Source organism: Sinohyriopsis cumingii, chromosome 2 (assembly GCF_028554795.1).
Source record: "Sinohyriopsis cumingii isolate HCF-2022 chromosome 2, ASM2855479v2, whole genome shotgun sequence".
Classification (NCBI taxonomy): Eukaryota; Metazoa; Mollusca; class Bivalvia; order Unionida; family Unionidae; genus Sinohyriopsis; species Sinohyriopsis cumingii.
Genome location: NC_142962.1, coordinates 160306885 through 160325915, shown reverse-complemented (window position 1 = coordinate 160325915; position 19031 = coordinate 160306885). Strand labels below are relative to the sequence as shown.

Genomic DNA, 19031 nt, shown 5'->3' with positions numbered 1-19031 from the left:
CCAGATTACAGTTTTGTAATTGCAAGTTAATAAAAATGCTTAATCAACTATCCTTAATCAAATTTTGTTATTTTTGTATTTATTTATTTTTTATACTTTTTAAAAGTTCACAATAATGGCACTTTCAAAGATTTCTAAACGTGTTTGAAACAATCCCTGTACCATGTACATGAGGGCAAATGTACGTGTCTTCAGATCATACTGTTCATCCTAATTTCCTTGTGGATAAAACATTACCGTAACTATTCATACATAATACACTAAAATGCATAAAATTACAGACATGGCTCCTTGATAGTTAGTATCTGAACTAAACCCTTCTTTCCAACCGAATCAACATAGACGTGAGTGAATCTATTTTTAGAAGGAGTTTTTTTTTTAATGTAATCACTCACTTTAAATAGCTTCATTAAAACAACAGTCCATGAGAGAATTGCAAATGTATGGTCTATTTATTTGTCTACATACTTTTATTAATATTAGGCATTGATTAAATATTATCTGCTTCGCAGCTTTTTTCCGTATTTTCACAAGTCAGGTCAGAAAACAACTTTGACCTTACAATGCTTCTCGCGAATTCCACAACACAGCAATGTCTCATAAATTTCTGACCCATATAATTGCATTTTAAAGTTAAATCTTAAACAACATAATACATAGGCTTTGCTTTTTATGAATTGTATATTTTACTGAATATATCTGCCCAATGATTTACGAAAACAGACAATATAATAAACTGGTACTTCCCAGACATAGTGATGTCTGCCATTATTTCACCGCTGCTGGTACAATTACAGTTTCAAACTAATTTTATGACGAAATAGTGCATAAGAGGTAGTTTAAATATTCAAATCACCGATTCTATTATTAAAACACAAATTGTTATTTACATACTATTGTTAAAGTTTCGAAACACAAGTTTATATTTTTTATCATCAAAGGATAGCATGCATATATCAGGTAGTAATAAGAGCTTAGTTGCTAACTTACTCGGGAAAGGGTTAATGATCAATCAGTTATCAAAACACATGCCTGTGAATGTGCAAGAGTTTGCTTGTCAGCGTAATTGATATCGAATCTAGGTCTAGCTACTTATGGCTTGAGGAATACCTTTCCCTACAATACCAGAACGAACCTGGCTAAGGAGAGGGAGCATCTCATGATTAGTCAATGTACCTCTAAAAAATTCACAGGGCGAAGTCGTTTTTGCTTTCCTAACAGAAGAAGGCAAAGTTTACCTTTTTAGGCGACTTAGTCACCCACTTCGCCTGGTAGCATGACCCCTTATATCTGCAGAAGCCTCTCATTTTCCTATGTTATGTCATACATATATATCTGCAGAAGCCTGGATGCTATACATCTTTTATAGAACAATGTCTTGTCTATCAATCAGCATTAAATTTATTGTCAGGTTCAAAGAAACAAAATAGTCATAACAAAAAATTCAGAACTTTTCAAATACCCCTCATAACATTCTAAACCATAAGATTACAACAAAAGAGTGAGAAGTCATACAATAATCTTTCTTATTTTGAAGCATCTGTATTTCTCCTTTAAAAACATTACCTGATTATAATACAATAACAGTCTTTCCATTACCTTGCAAACTGCACTCTTCCAGGGAAAACAAGATGTCAACCACATCTTTTGCTTGTTATAGTAATAAAAGTGCTAAATGTCATCTGCTTATTTAGACAAGTCAGACAATAGTGGTCTCCCCTTACATAGATGGAATAGTGACACACCTCATCATTCATCAGTTTTTCTTTCTGCTCATGACTAGTCAGCTTGTTCAAGAGGCCTCACAAATACTTTCCATTTTGTCCCTTTTCATGACTCTTTTTAGACATATAAAGTATTCAACAGCACATCTGATTCAATCCATAAGAATGACTAAATGTCCAATGTTAGTGCTGGTAATATATGACTAGTTTGCAACCATGAAAGATCACTCTAGGACCTCAGACCACCATAAATGAAAAGTGTGGTCATTTATTAAACTTTTGTTAAAAAATGTGCTTAACTAATTGCACTTCAAATACATTCATAAATAGAGGTCTTCTAGCTGTTCTACTAAAGCAGATCCATCACAGTGGATAAAAAAGTTGGAGGTCTTGCCACATGGTTGTCCAAGTTACATGCGTTCAAGGGTTCAATTTCCAATATTGTTATCTTCTTTTCTTATTTGCATAATATGCAAGTAAGGAATAAATTAAACTGTTTCAATTTAAAGCAAAATTGTGAAAGCCTACCTGTTTGCAGTTGATGACAAGATTGTAAACTGTGCTTATAGCTCCTTGACACAGGAGTGTGCTGTCCACCAGCAAGCAGCTAACACAAATTTGTGTAACCTGCTTCAGATAGCTTGGGTCTCCATTTACTGGTATGTCACTGGTAGCCATGCCACATCCAACATCACAACTGCAACAGTTACTGATCTGAAATTCAGAAATAGATGTGAACCAGTACTTGTTTTATTAGTACTTCTTTTATTCATTTTTATGTTTTTCTATTTGCAAAGTACTTCATAAAAACTAAACTTCTGGGTAATACTGAATATCAGATCATCATGGCAGAGATGAAAAAATAATCTGTCAATCAGCTCATGACCTGTACAAAACTCTGCTTTGGAAGTATTATGAATGTTATTTGTTCAGAATTTATACACAGAACAAGAAATCTAAGTGAGCCAGACATTGCTTACCTTACAGACCATGGTCATAAATCCAATTTTTGTTGCAAAATTTGGTTGAAACTGGTCAAGCACTTTTATTTCTTTTTTTGGTAATGCTGAATGGATATCGTCATCATTAAGACAAATTTCCAATATCAAAGCATAGCCAGAATTACCTCACTGATATGCATAGACACAGCTACATATAAATTTCATCAAAATCTTTTCATAAAAGTTATCTTGAGAAAACCTACTCCCTCCTCCAAAGTCCGGCTTATGTCAAGACTCCTACTGAAAGTACCATATAGTCCTGTCTCTGAATTTTTGGACTTCATACTCTAGTCCCAATGGTCTAACTCTGTCAATTTATAAACTGCTACGCTACACTTAGTTTCCATGCAAACATAAAAAATATCTGGTTTGGTTGAAACACTTAATGGTTTCAAAGTTATGCTTTGGAAACAAAAGTGTTTTCGGAAAAACATCTAGATGACTATATCAAGGTCAGCCAATCAGAGCCTATATCATCTTATTAATATCAATGACATTGGTTGTAATCAAATTCATCCAAAATCTTACGGTTTTAAAGCTACTTTGCAAGTTTCATCAAAACCTGTTCGTACATAAAGCTGCAATTGAATCCACAAGGACAGCCAATCAAGGCCCAAATCACCTCATTAAATATGCATAGATTTTGCTGGTTTTTGACCTTACCAGAAATCTTAATAATATAAATCTACATAGCAAGTTTAATACAAATCAATCATCAATAAAGCCTCTAGCATATCTACAAGGTCAGCCAACCAGAGAATGGACACAGCACACTGGTTATCAAACTCATCTGAGATCTTGGTGATATAAAACTGTTATGTATATTTGATTTAATTTACATTTGAGTTAATTTATTTGTTTGTTTGTTAGTTTTAAAAAAATTACATTCCATTATAAGCTATTGTAATGTAACTTTATTTACTGGATTTGACATTTTCCAGAAATTAGTTGGACCTGACTGTTTTTTTGTAAACACTAATAATAGAAACTTTGTATCTAATACTGACCTAGCTCCTGACCTTGATTTAGAATCCTAAGAGATGAAGTAAACAAATTTTTTATATATAATTCTTTCTCTGAGTAAAATCACTTGTATTAGTCAAGGCCATACTGGGAGTACATGATGTTAGGCATGTAAAAAGCTTCTATCCTGTCCTAGAAACATGATCATATGACTAACATACGGTTATCTGTTTTGTATCTTAAATTTGCGTATAACCTTTTCCTATAGAGAATTTAGTCAGTTGGGCAATAAACCATTGACACTTAAAAGTGTATTGTTGTGTCCCTATTTTATGGAATTATTAATTCTTTTCCCTGGAAATATTTAAGAGCTCATACAGAATTCTTGGACAGAGACATTTTCTGAAATTTTACTCAGAATTCAAAACTGGAATATTATTTTCTGTGGTTCAACAAGGAACTGCTGACACATCAGGACAACAATGACTAATGCATATGTCATTGTCCTCCATCTTGATTTTTTTAATCAAGATTCCAACTCAGATTCATTTAGGACTTTTTATTTCTAGAACTTCTGTTTTGTAATTCTTGGATTTTTTTGGATTTGATTAATAAAACCTTAAGCTCTCTTTCTCATTTTTACCTTGCTTTTTCTGGGGAAATAAATTATATGTAAAATTTTACAAAGCTTGTTGTCGTCACTCTTTTCTTGTTACTGTTTTAAAGAGCCTAAAACGTAACAAAGAAAATTAGGTTGCTCATCCTTGTGATATATGAATTTTGGCTAAAATATTTCAGAAAACTTTTGTTTTTGGAAATTTGAACTATCCAAGTTTTTTATTTTTTTTAAATCCCAAGTATTATTTTACATTTTTGAATCTTTAGTGAAATCAACAGGCTTTTTTTGACAATGTCATCAAAAGTGGGAATCTTTCATTCAAATATTACCCAGGAACTATCAGACCTTTTGAAAAATATGATCTTTCTGAGGCAAAAGCTTCTTTAACAAAGTAAGAAATAAAAAATATTTTGGTCCTAAATTTGGTGGAAAAGAATGTTTTAGATAAAAGTGCTTTGGTTTCGATCAGTAAGTCTTTATCAGACTCTGAAATAAAAGTAAAGGAATTAAAATTAAATACAAGATGGAATTAGAGTTAAGGAAGCTGGAACTTCAAAAAGATAAAGAAGAAAAACAAATACAGTTGCAATTGGGGAAAGAGAAAGAACAAATGTTATTTCAGAAAGAGGAGAATCAGATATAAATGCAGTCACAGAACGAACAAATGCAAATGCAATCAGATAAGGAAGAAAGACAGAAAGAAAGACAAATGGAGTTACAAAAAGAATAAATGAAGTTACAATCAGAGAAAGAGAGACAGTTGCAAACAGAGAAGGAAGAGAGGGAATATCAGTTAGAATAAAAGAAATGGAGCTGGTAAGTGAAAAGCAAATTCCCACTTTAGATACAAATTCAAGTTTTGATGTTACAACAAATATTAGGTTAGTGCCCCATTTTAGAGAAAAAGAAGCTGACAAATATTTTCTTCGTTTTGAAAACATTGCAAAAATTTGAAATGGCTAAAGGTGCATTGGACTTTATTATTACAATGTGTACTTACTGGTAGAGCTAGTGATATTTACCATTCACCATCACTACAGCAAGGTGCTGACTATGATGTGGTTAAGGAATGCATCTTAAAGAGTAATGAGTTAGTCCCTGAGGCTTATCTGCAAAAATTCAGAAACTATAAAAAAGAAGCTGGACAAACTCATGCTGAATTAGCAAAAGAAAAAGAGCAGTTATTTGACAGATGATGCTTTGATCAAGATTATTAAGGTCTCAGACAAACTGTATTACTTGAAGAGTTCAACAACTGCGTCCATAGTGACATTAAGACTTATCTTGATGAGCATAGGGTCAAAACCTTAGGAAATGCTGCTTGTGGTGCTGACGAGTATTCTTTAGTTCATAAAGATCCTTTTGTAGGCAAGTCTCAGCAGTACTCAGCAGTCATCTGGTTGAAAAGTATTTCAGCCTAATACAAGCCCTTCTAAATCTCAGTCTGGCACAACTTTTAAAAATCAAGCTTCTGATAAGCATGATAAAAAAAATCCTTGTCTCTTCCTACATGTACCTATTGCATGAAGAAAGGGCACGCTATTTCTGATTGCTACAAATTGAAAAATAAGCATCAGAATCAAGACAGATCTATTCTAACTGCTCTTATTTCTAAGAGGTCACAGACATGTATTGTAAGCAATATATTTGTTGGGTCTAATAAACCCCAGTCTGATTTTATTATGGAGAATTATGAACCATTCATATTGCAGGGTTCTATATCACTCTTGGGTGATTCGGCCAATCCTATCCTTATTAAAATTTTAAAGGACACAGGAGCCTCTCAGAGTCTTTTATTATCAGGTACTTTGCCTTTTCCTGAGAAGTCTTCTTCTAATGAAAGTGTTCTTATTCAAGGAGTAGCGTGCGGCTTTGTTAATGTTCCTCTCCATTGTGGAAATTTGTCATTAGGCTTAGTCTCAGGACCTGTGACAGTCGGAACTTTATCTGCTTTACCCGTTAAGGGCATGCATTTATTACTAGGCAATGACCTAGCTGGAGATAAAGTTGTGGTTAATCCACACATAACCGACAAGCCTTGTTTGAATCAGAAAGTCGATCCTACGGAAAAAGAATTCCCTGATTAATACCCAGCTAGTGCAGCTACTATAGCTATGGCAAAGAAAGCTCTTGAGAATGATGTTGATCAGGAAAGAATTCCTTTCACTGACACATGTACTGGTCAGGCTTTTGATGAGGTCACTTTCACTTCTTGTTTGGATCAATCAAAAGGTATTGATCACAGTGGTGCTCTTTTAACTACTCATTCTCTTTCTTCTAATCAGGGTGACAAACAACAATCACTTGTCGTTGAACAGGAAAAAGATCCTGAGATCTCCTGTTTGTTTCAAAGGGACATTAGTGAAACTGAAGCCACTGAAGTACCTGTCTGTTATTTCATTAAAAATGGAATTCTTATTAGAAAATGGAGACCTCCCGAGGTACCTGCTGGTGATGAGTGGTCAGTGAACTATCAAATTGTAGTTCCAAAATCCTACAGACAGTAAATTCTTAGTCTGGCCCATGAAACTCCATTGGCTGGTCATTTTGGGATAAATAAAACTTAGCACAGTGTCTTGACTCACTTCTATTGGCCACAAATTAAAAGTGATGTTTGTAAGTTCTGTAAATCTTGTGATACTTGTCAAATGGTAGGAAAACCCAATCAGAAGATACCTAAGGCTCATCTGCAACCTATTCCTGCACTTGACGAACCATTTAGCAGAATTATGGTAGACTGTGTAAGTCCCTTGCCTAAGGCCAAGTCAGGTAACCAATACTTGTTGACCATAATGTGGTTTCCAGAGGCAATTCTTTTGAGGAATATTAAATCTAAAACAATTGTAAAAGCTTTGATAAAGTTTTTTATACTTAATTTGGCCTTCCCAAATCTGTCCAATCTGATCAAGGGTCAAATTTCATGTCTGTAATTTTCCAGCAAGTTATGTACAAATTAGGCATCCAACAATTCAAATCTTCTGCCTATCACCCTGTGAGCCAAGTAGCATTAGAAAGATTTCATCAGACTTTGAAACATATGATTCGATCATATTGTTTTTATACATGTAAAGACTGGAATGAAGGCATTCATTTACTATTGTTTGCTGTCTGGGAATAAGTTCAAGAATCCTTGTGAATCAGTCCCTTTGAACTGGCTTTTGGACACACTTTGCATAGACCATTGAAGTTGTTGAAAGAGAAACTTCTTTCTAATGAAGATACTGAAATTAATCTTCTCAATTATGTTTCCAATTTTAAGTATAAGTTGTCAAAGGTTTGTGAGGTTGCAAGAGCAAATCTTCGCTCTACGCAATCAAAAATGAAGTCAAGATATGATAAAAACTCAAATGAAAGGAGTTTTCAGCCTGGTGATAGAGTTCTGGCTGTCTTGCCCATACCAAAAGGTCCTCTTCAGGCCAAGTATTATGGTCCCTACACAGTTGAAACGAAAGTAAATGATTTTTGAAAACAAAAACAACTTTGAAACATAAACATATTAAAGAAGTATATTGAAAGAGATAGGTTAAACATGTTATTAATTTAGTTGTACCTGTCCCACTCAGGGAAGATTTAAATGAAGGAATACCATCGGACTCTACTGATTTTGGAGTAACAAATCTTCGGACTTCAGAAATTATGAATGATCTGGACCAGAAACTTTCAAATTTGCAACAGCAAAAAAGGAATGAACTTAAACATTATTATTTGAATATGAGCGCTTATTTCTAGATGTTCCTACAAGAACAAACAAAATTAACCATGACGCTGAAATTGTAAATTCCACACCTGTGAAACAACACCCATACAGGATGAACCCTCTCAAACAGGAATACTTGAAAAAATGAGAATGATTTCATAGCGCCCAGTACAAGTGATTGGAGTTCACCATGTATACTTTTTCCAAAACCAGATAAAACTTTCCATATGTGCACTGATTATAGGAAGGTGAACAGTGTGACAGAAACAGATTCATTTCCGTTACCAAGAATTGATGACTGCATTGATAAAATCAGAAATGCCAAGTATATCACCAAATCTGACCTTCTGAAAGGAGTTTTATGGAAAGAGCAAAGGAAATTTTGGCATTCATGACTCCAGATGGACTTTATCAATATAAAGTGATGCCGTTTGAGATGAAAGGTTCGCCAAGTATTTTTCAATGTCTAATGAATATGATCACCTCTCATCCAGATAATTGTGATGCTTACATTGATGATGTCATCATCTACAGTGACACCTGGAAAGAACATTTATCAACAATTTGGAAATTCTCTGATAGACTCACAGATGCAAGTTTGACAATTAATTTATCCAAAAGTGAGTTCTGCCGTGCTAGTGTAACTTTTCTAGGATATATTCATGGGACATGGACAAGGTAAACCTATAGATGCTAAGGTCAAGGCTATCTCTGAATTCCCTGTGCGTGTTAGTAAAAAGCAAGTGATGCAATTTTTAGGTATGGCTGGATACTATCAGAAATTCTGTTCTAATTTTTCCATAATTGCTGAACCCCTGACAAATTTATTTAGCAAGAAAAACAAGTTCCTTTGGACTAAAAAATGCCTGGAGGCTTTGATAACTTAAAAGCCAGACTTAAAAGCATGCCAGTTCTTACAGCTCCAAATTTCAGCCAATCATTTAAACTGTCTGTTGATGTAAGTGATTGGGGTTGGAGCAGTATTGATTCAAGAAGATGAAAATGGTGTTGATCATCCAGTGTGCTATTTTTCTAAGAAATTAAATAAGCACCAAAGAAATTACTCAACAATAGAGAAGGAATGTTTGGCTTTGATACTGGCATTACAACATTTTGAAGTTTACATTAGTTCAGCTCCTTCTTCGATTATTGTGTTTAGTGATCACAACCATCTTACTTTCATCGGCAAGATGAAAAATAAAAATCAAAGACTACTAACGTGGAGTTTGTTGTTACAGGAATACAATATTGACATCAGGCACATCAAGGGAAAAGATAATTTAATAGCATATGCACTTTCCCGTCTATAGAAATGCATCATTTTATGTATACTTTGTATCATTCATAAGAGTTCTTCTTAAATATAGCCTCAGAAGCATCAACATGGTCAGCTAATCCGAGACCAGATCACCTCATTGAGACTCAAACAAGTGGATTTTCCTGATTAATGCAGTGATTCAAGATCTTCTTGATGTAAATTCACATAACAAGTTTCATTGAAATCTGTCCATAAATAAAGCCTGCAGAGCATCCACAAGCACCTATTGATCGACACACCACTAAATAAACATCATCAGCCAGCATCTGGTCTTATGCTCTAAAACTTCATACATTCTTGAAATTTCTGGAAAACGTAAGATCCCAGGCAAGAAGAAATTTTCCCAATTTTCAGTTCTGTATTTATTTCCTGAAAAATTATGTATTTACATGCCAAATACAGTGAATGAAAATTTACTGCAAACAACCAATGTATCATAAGATAAAAGCATAGGCAGGTAATTGCTATCCATTCACCATGTGCTTCACAGGATTGGGCAGGTACTGCTCTAAACAACTGCATCAGAATAACTGTTAAAGTCTGTTAAATGACTGTCTGAACTTAAATATTACAGCTGAGACAGGCTTGATAGCTAACACCATCTCAATGCAGGCTATATCAGTCAGGTTTTCCCAAAAACATACATTACAGAGTTACAACTTGGATTTGGTAAATGTGAGCACACTAAATGGGGGCCAAAAGTGATAAAGAGGGACTCACATTATGGTGTAAAAAAATCCACTGACTCAAACTGAGCAATAGCAAGTATAATAAGTGTATTCAATGCATATCATGTGTTCTGTATATTATAGTATAACACTTAATGCATGTGTTCTGCTTATTACAGTATAACACTTAATACATATCATGTGTTCTGTATATTACATTATAACACTTAATACATATCATGTGTTCTGTTTGTTAGAGTATAACACTTAATACATATCATGTGTTCTGTTTATTATAGTATAACACTTAATACATATCATGTGTTCTGTTTATTATAGTATAACACTTAATACATATCATGTGTTCTGTTTATTACAGTATAACACTTAATACATATCATGTGTTCTGTTTATTACAGTATAACACTTAATACATATCATGTGTTCTGTTTATTACAGTATAATACTTCATGCATATCATGTGTTCTGTATATTATAGTATAATACTTAATACATATTATGTGTTCTGTATATTACAGTATAATACTTAATGCATATCATGTGTTCTGTATATTACAGTATAATACTTAATACTTAACATGTGTTCTGTATATTACAGTATAATACTTAATGAATATCATGTGTTCTGTATATCACAGTATAATACTTAATACTTATCATGTGTTCTGTATATAGAGGATCTAGAATAGGTAATGATTTAATAGTGAATCCACGAAACAAGTTGAATATCCAGCTTTGTGAACCTTGGCAAGCAAAACCTGGACATTATTCAATGACTTTCATAAACTTAATATTAAATCATTTCCCATCTGAGATCCAGTTTATCATACAGTTTTTACTTTAATGGAAATATTTTACAAAGAGGAAGGAATAATTTCATATCTAAGATGCTGCACCTTTCATTTGTTGTATGTAAAAAAAAGTTTCAGACAAAACTCTACAACCATTAACATCTAAAAGTAGCTCATTTTTACAAATTATCAATGAAAGAGCAACTGTCTTTCTGAGAGGTGTTCCAGTAAAATTTACATAGGACTCAGGGAAGGCACTTTTAATATAGAATAGTCACCCATAGATGCATTTAGAATTTTGTATTGTTTTCATGTGAACTCTTTGTTTGATCTGAGTACCCTAGCATACATTTTCAAAAAAAGTGCCTTCACTGGGTACCATGTATATTTTAATGGAATATCCCTTAATAAATAGAACATTTTACACAGACAAAATCATTTTTAAACACATAATATCCAATGCGTATAATTTCACACTGTCCAATACTCATTCGGTAGAAGATCCATGTTTACGCTAAATGTATCAGTTTCAGTACTAAACATTCCGCTGTTGGGATATTCATGTTAAAGGAAGATTAGTGAATGCAGAAATTCAAGACTTGCTGTAATGTATTTGTAACTGGATATCTGCATTATTTGATTTGGAAGAACAGACAATAGAAGACATAAACAAATTTTTAGTTGGAATTGCATCACATAAGAAACATTGGCTCAAATGAGCTATTTCACTACATAAAAATGCTGTGGTTGGATAAAGTTTTGTCAGTTGGGAGACCAGTTTATGTTCACATTCTTCTGTGAACAGAGGTGAGTTTATTTACTTCTACATGTTACATTTAAATCATACATGTATATAGGGTGGATTACATGTTACATGTATACCGCTCATGTCTCCCAGCATACCCACTATGAACTGAACAATACCCTTTGTTTTACTTGCTGTTGTTGTTTTTGTCTTGGGGTTTAATGCCATTTCTCAGAGCATGATATGCTATGCATGATGTAATGAACCACTACAGGTACATTGGCCATATTCAGACAGAAGTGACCAATTTTTCCCCAATTCCCTTTTGGGAATCTTAATGAAAAATGGCATCCAAAATCTGGATAGTAATAGTAAAAACAAAAAGTTGCAGAAGGCAGGGTTAGGAAACTTTTCCCACAATTGCAGCCAATCAGTAAAGAGAATAATGTGCAAGAATTTCATTGGCTTCTTTGGACCAATAAAAATCACATAAAATGATATGTTAACATGTTGTAAAATCAAAAGTATTAAACTGCACACACTATAGTTAGAGTGTAATGATTATGTGATAAATTACAGTATAACATTTAAAACTGAAATCAAAATCTTGTGTTTTCCAATAACAGTATAAATTAAGGGGAGTTCAATCCTCAAAGCATCTTACCATCTTTATTGCTTGCTCCTTCACATCATCACTAAAGGCATCAAACTGAAGCAATATTTGACAGAAACCTTTCTTTGGATCATGCTGAAGCAGGTGTAGAAAATCTTCCACCAGGACCAACTGCTGCATAATCTGAAAAGCCTTGTTGACCAGTGCAGTGCCCAGTTCCTTGCTGAGTTGCAAACTGACCAGCATGTCCAGTTGGTCACGACTGAGTGACCACTGTGACTGGTCACTTGCTCCAAGGTACTGATATACTTCTTTCATAAGAAGAAAGTCTTTGCATGACAGCACCTCCTGCCATGTGTCCACTCCTGTCAGCTTCTGTAATATATAGAAAATGGCTGTTTTTTTTTTTAAATACAGAATATGGTCAAGCAATTGTCAACATGTCCTTACTTCAAAATACACACTAAAATCGTCAACAACTGTCATTTGTTTTTACCTGAATTGTCTCCCTGATAGTCTGTCATGATAATAAATAAGATTGATGTAGAAAACTTTAGCACAAGTATGCATATAAATACCAATAATAATACCACAATTTATACAGCATGTCTTCCGTAACATGTTATGAGATGACAAGTTTCAGTATGTGACTGGGGGTGGTATTACCTAAGGACTTTAGGTACTGTGAATCACGGAAACTTCATGACGTACAAAGTTTCACTGATTTCATGGACAAGGTATACCAAGAATTTAAAGTCATAATGGATTTTAAACCAGGCTGATATTTAAAGTGCTCACACCCCCACCCACCTCTAGATGCCATAGTAAAGCATCACTCTTATTTTAATATCAATGGTAACTATACTACAGAGGAAAAGGACACAAATACATGGCATGTTAATGGAATGTGAGGTAAAATGGAACTTTATTGATCACAGTTTAATTTGCATGCAAAATTTCATGAACTTGTAAGCTCTAAAGTAATGTAATGACTTGATCTGATGGTATAATAATAAAGTCAAAATTACTTCACAAAGCATGTATTATATCCATTTATAAAATGAACAATCAATAACACTTCATGTAATCCAATGAAATTTGCAAATAAAAGAAATGTGAAAGTGTTAACATTCAAGATAGTATGAAGCCAAGGACAGTTTGTACCTTTTTTAAATGCACATAATCTTAATAACATTAACAGCTGTTTATTCATTAAAAAATACCCTACATATAAATCAATAGGCATTGTATAATCTAGTCTGACTATGTTCCATACTGAAAGCAATTACCATATCAAATCTAAGTTGTTTCATGAATAAAACAAGTTTTCACTACATATTATATTGTACTGATCACATATACCATTCCTTATTCCATTAAGAAGACACAATGCACTGTTATTGCTAATTAAGTTTCAAACACATAACCGCTGTCTTACAAACAATCAGCAGGTCAGTCCCACTTTGCTGAAAGCCCATTTAATCGCACCTGTCACAAGTGATATATGTACCCTGTCATATATGGAGATCATCCACTTGGTGTCAACTGGATGATGGGTTGATGTTTTCAGATCAATCGGCTAAAACAATGCCACTGTCTTCTCAGTCATTTAACTGATCATTCACCTAGTTTAAATACCACTCATGAAAGTTATTATTTTGGAGAATTTGTTGGTAGATTAATTGAAGGTTTTGTGCATATGACTGGCAAAAAGATATGATGCCAATAACTTTAATTCAGACAGCAGTCTCTTCCTGCAATGGGCTTTGAAAACATTAAAAAGCAATACAAACCACAATTCACACTAATTACATCCATGTTTTGTTTTTTCTTGAATTTAAATGCATGCTAGAGAATGATGACATCTTCTCTGATTCATATCTTGGCATTTTTTTTAATAATTAAAGTGATAACTCTCCAAAATTAAGTACCAATGAATCTAAATTTTGTAACCAACTGTCAAAATTTGATAACAATGAATTTAAAGTGATTCATAGTATGTGGCTAATTCTCTCTCTCTCTCTCTCTCTCTCTCTCTCTCTCTCTCTCTCTCTATCTCTCTCTCTCAGACAACAAACTTAATTTTTCCCAATTGAAACTATTTTAGTGAAAACTGACAACAGCACAAGAAAGAGAAAGAGTTGTGTTTTTATTTACATATATCATGCTGCAAATATTCAATGAGAGCTGGAGGAATTCAATTTTGAATATCAGGACATTCTTCATGACTCTTCTGACCAACAGAGATAATATTAATACATGCATGCATACCAACTATGATCCTCAAATCAACAGTTAGATGTCTTACTATTTTTCATCCACTTCATACTTACAACTTTATATACATATGGTGTTAATTTCTTCATGTCTGACTCTTTTGGGGTTTCCTTTTCATTTGATTTTTTGTTGACTGTCATTTGATTTTGTGAAGAAGGATGTGCCATTGTTGTATTTCCTCCTCTTGTGCTGTTTCCTTGCTTCTGGGAATCAGTCTGGCTTGCAGTAGGTGCCCGAAATGGTTGTTGGTCAAACAAAGCATGCCCTCCACTTGGTTGCACTGACATGGCATCAATAAAGGGCTTGATCATCTGTCCAAATGGCCTGCTCATAAATGAACAGTATTAGCCATAGCATAAACCAGTATTAACCATGCCTGATAAACAATACAGAAGCATGCTTGTAAAATACCAAAGGATCAGACTTACTGAAAGACTGATATTTTCAGCTGTCTGCTAACAATATAAAATCACTGAATAATTTATTGTTTAACGTGCATTTTCTTTGATTACCCAAAAGTAAGGCTTATTACACCAAAACGTGGAAGAAAAAGTAGCTTATCACTGACTGTCCCTTTAATATGTGAAAGGGTATTTTAAAATTCATAAAATTTTGCCATGGTTGAAGATCACAAACTCCGCATGACAAATGCACAAAGAAAAAGGTATATTGGTTGAATTATTTCATCATGATACAGTTATTGAGATCAGGCAGGTTTTCCACAACAGACAGCCATTTTATAGCAGGTTATACTTATCATTAACTTAACCATTTTCTTTGATGGGACTGTTATTTCAATAATTAAAACTGTATATTAATTTTTCATTTTCTTATTATACAGGTAAAATAAGGTGCTTTTGGTTCAGACTTAGTTTTTAATCAGTACCTGATAAGAACACATTTATTGCCATTATAAATTTCTGCTGCATCATTGACAAATAATTTGCATTTAAAAGTATGACCTTCACAAAGTTAGTACATGTATACTTGATATTTATGTAGAATTGATGCATCAGCAGAATAAAGAGCTCACTAACATATACTGTAGGGAATCTGTGATAGATTATTAAAGGAAAAGTGATACTGTGAAAATTTAAAACAAGTAATGGTCAGTATGATCAACAAGAGAGAGAGAAGACAGAAAACAAATGATGACAATTACTAGAAATAATTACAAAATTATGTATGCTGCTACAGAAGTATAATCTCTACATATTTTCCAACATTTCTATTATATATGCTATGTTGAGAAATAAAAAATCCATCATTTTACTTGAATTGATTATACAATCTGTAGTGGCCAGTTGGCTTCTTCCAGAAAATCACACATTAACATCAAATTGAACCTTTGTCAAGGGAAGTAATGCAGTTAATACTCTGGACATTACCTCTTCATTAATTTTAACTGTAACTCATTATTAAATTTAACCATAAATTGCATAAATCAGATCTGAGTAAATGTTACCAGAGACACTGGTTTTTAAGCTATGCATAATGTATAAAAAGCATGAACATTGCTTGCTCCATAACTGAATACTAATACGAGACAGATTTTATGTCCACTGTCTCCATTGTTTACAGCGCAACAATATGCCTCAGTAAAAACTTATATAATATCAATGATATAATCATGTAATAATTCCTGTCTTTTCCAGCTATGCAGTAAGCACTGATTTTAAAAAATTGACTTAACTCTAGCTCATTCATGGTGCTACACATAATATCTCTTGCTTCTATTATTTCATTGAAATATAAATTGTTTTATAGTAAGAGTCTCGAAAACTAGACTGATGATGCAATCTTTCATATCACAGAATTTTAGCTACAATACATAACTGATGAGAGATGTCAAAATTGCAAAAGCTGACAAGCTGAACCAAAGTTTAAGACCATAAGTGACCAATTTTCTGGATTTATTGGCAGCAGAGATATTTTAGTCAAATATGAAGCATGGATTTATTGGCAGCAGAGATATTTTAGTCAAATATGAGCATGTACATGTATTAGGCAATAAAAGCCACACTTCCATGACTAAATGCATTTCAGTTTTAGTCATATTTCCATGCTAGGACTATATGCATTTAGAAGGGCCTCAAGGGAGAATAGTCCTTGACTAATGAGTCACCCTCTATAAATAAAGCATTATTATTATTATTATTATTATTTCAGTTTTAGTCATATTTTTCCAGGTTAGGACAATATGCATTTCAGTTTTAGTCACTAAATGTTTCAAAGCAATTGACTACAACTTCATGCTGTACTATGCACCTAAGATAATTTTACTCTTGTGTGCCAGATTTGAAGAAAAAGTTAAAAAGATTAAATTTTGATTACCTAAAATCAAAATAAAATTTAGAGTTAAGAATACAGATGGCTGACATGATTTTAAACAGAGTCCAAGGAATGAATATAAATTTTGTCACTGAAATAACTCATATTTAAATTTGAATTTCTTGAAATTATAAGCAAATTTCATCCAGCTCAACATAACCTTAGCTGTAAATGTCTTAAAATTCATTCTTTCCTTCAAATTACATGAAAGAATTTATAACACTGAAGAAGAATTTTTCAGAACATAATTTAGTAATCTGTGGAAACTATTCTGATTTAAGTAGCTGTAAAACCATCTGGGAAAGTAACAATGCTAAAACTGATACATTTCTTCTGATCCATCATTTCTCTTAAATACATAAAGTAAGTTACTATTATTAAAAACACAACTATTTTATTTACAGAAAAAAATGCATGCCACAGCAGGATACTTATATTCCTCCAAGCAACACGGAACATGGAACTCTACTTACGTGCTCAAAACTTCAGATGGCAATCCAGTGACATAAGATGGTATGTCTTTGCCTGTAAGAAACTGGGCAACTTCTGAGCTGAATGAATTACAATTGTGTTCTAACAGGTGGTAACACTCAGCCCTTGAAAATACAAAAAACATGGAAATATAACGTCAAAAAGCATAAAAAATATATAAAACAGTATCAGATGATAAAGATATCAGCAATGATATGTGAGATATTAAAACAATGGTCTTCTGTGGGTAGCAGTTGGACCTACAATGGTAGGGTTTATTGTTGTTGTTGTTATAGGGTTTAACGCCATTTTTCAGCACAAGATAGGCTATACATGGTGGCCAGTATTAATGGTGGAGGAAGAACCCGGGAAAACCCCAGAAAGAACCACCGACCCACGAGAAGCTACTGGCAAGCTTTCTCACATATCTACATTGGCCAAGCTCGAGACTCGACCTCAGGCAGACAGAGGTGAGAAAGCAGTGATCTGTAACGGACAGCGCTTTAGACCACTCGGCCACTCGGGGCCCCCCAGTAGGGTTTATAAGCAACAGATATCAATCCAGAAATGTACTAAATGCATGATGTTTAAACAGACAAAAGTACTCTTTGTGTGCTGTAATCAACAAAAGTCCACAACGAGGTTTATGTCACACGTTATGCAACTTCTAACCTACTGTACAAAGTGTAGTATCGTCCTGTAGTGATGTTTGCCATCTATTTGAGTTAGCAAGTTAAATTTGGTTTGGTCTGGTACCTAATGGTATAACAACATAGATTATTTAGTGCCAAGGCAATTGGTGTAAAGTGCCTTGCCAAAGAACACACCATGGTAGCTGACCCAGGCTGGTCCAATTGTAGGATTGTAGGATTCTAATCCACACCTTTTGGTCATGAGTTCAGCATGCTAACCACTAAGCCACATGGCTCTCCAGGTAATTAAGATGTGCACCAGTTATATGTAGGACACATTTCCTATCCAAGCAAACAACAGTTAAAAAAATTGCAGCAGCTCTCCACAATGCAAAAAGTTCGTAAGTTTGATTACACAGAGTACACGTGGATCTAAAGAATGGACATCTAGATGAATGTGGATTTGGTGAGTGAGGTAAGGTAATAATGTACAGCTGTAGATATTAATGAATTTTAATATTTATGGAACTTACACCTGATAAAGTCAATTAAAGACTGTAAACTGATGACAGATTTTTCAACATAAATCAATCTGACATGAAGTACTTACAAATTCATGAATCACTTAAGTTGGAGTAGTTTCCTTTCCTTAACCCCATATGACAAACTGTCAAAGAAGACAATGTTCTAGGACATAAATTATCATCAAGTCAAACAGAAAGTTAGTCTGTTGCATGACTGAAAGGGCAGTTACAATATCATTTCACTAAAAGTGAAAATCGAAGTATATTTATAAACTTTATTTCAGTAATTTATTCTACTGTCACACAATACATACAAATAAGGTCAACATACTTCTTGTCAGAGTATTTTCTTGTCCAGCTACTAAATGGTACATGTATATAAACTGTGGACTTTGAGATGACATCAAGCAATAGAATTTTTTTAAAATGGGATGGCACACCACCATTGATTTTAATATTTTTTCTCAAATATCTCAGCAAATTTTACAAACGAAAAAATTCATAATATTCATGGCCAACTAATACTTATTACTTCTATAAAAAAAATTTTTTAAAATGCTCTGACGTAGTCATCTTCACATCTATCTGCTTCTATATTAAGTTTATGGCTTGAATGTCTAAATATAAATAAGTTTA

The 19031-nt window shown here is 33.5% G+C and overlaps 1 protein-coding gene across 1 annotated transcript in view; it reads right to left on the bottom strand.

Moving 5' to 3' along the window:
• LOC149806210 (uncharacterized) overlaps positions 1-19031 on the bottom strand; it is a 47718-nt gene that overhangs the window by 16487 nt on the left and 12200 nt on the right. Inside the window, exons 4-7 of the mRNA XM_089951151.1 lie at positions 17242-17364; positions 14494-14761; positions 12212-12535; positions 2253-2438 (exon numbers count right to left, since the gene is read on the bottom strand). Of these exons, the coding sequence (XP_089807277.1) occupies positions 2253-2438; positions 12212-12535; positions 14494-14761; positions 17242-17364 (901 nt within the window). The remainder of the gene's footprint in view (positions 1-2252; positions 2439-12211; positions 12536-14493; positions 14762-17241; positions 17365-19031) is intronic.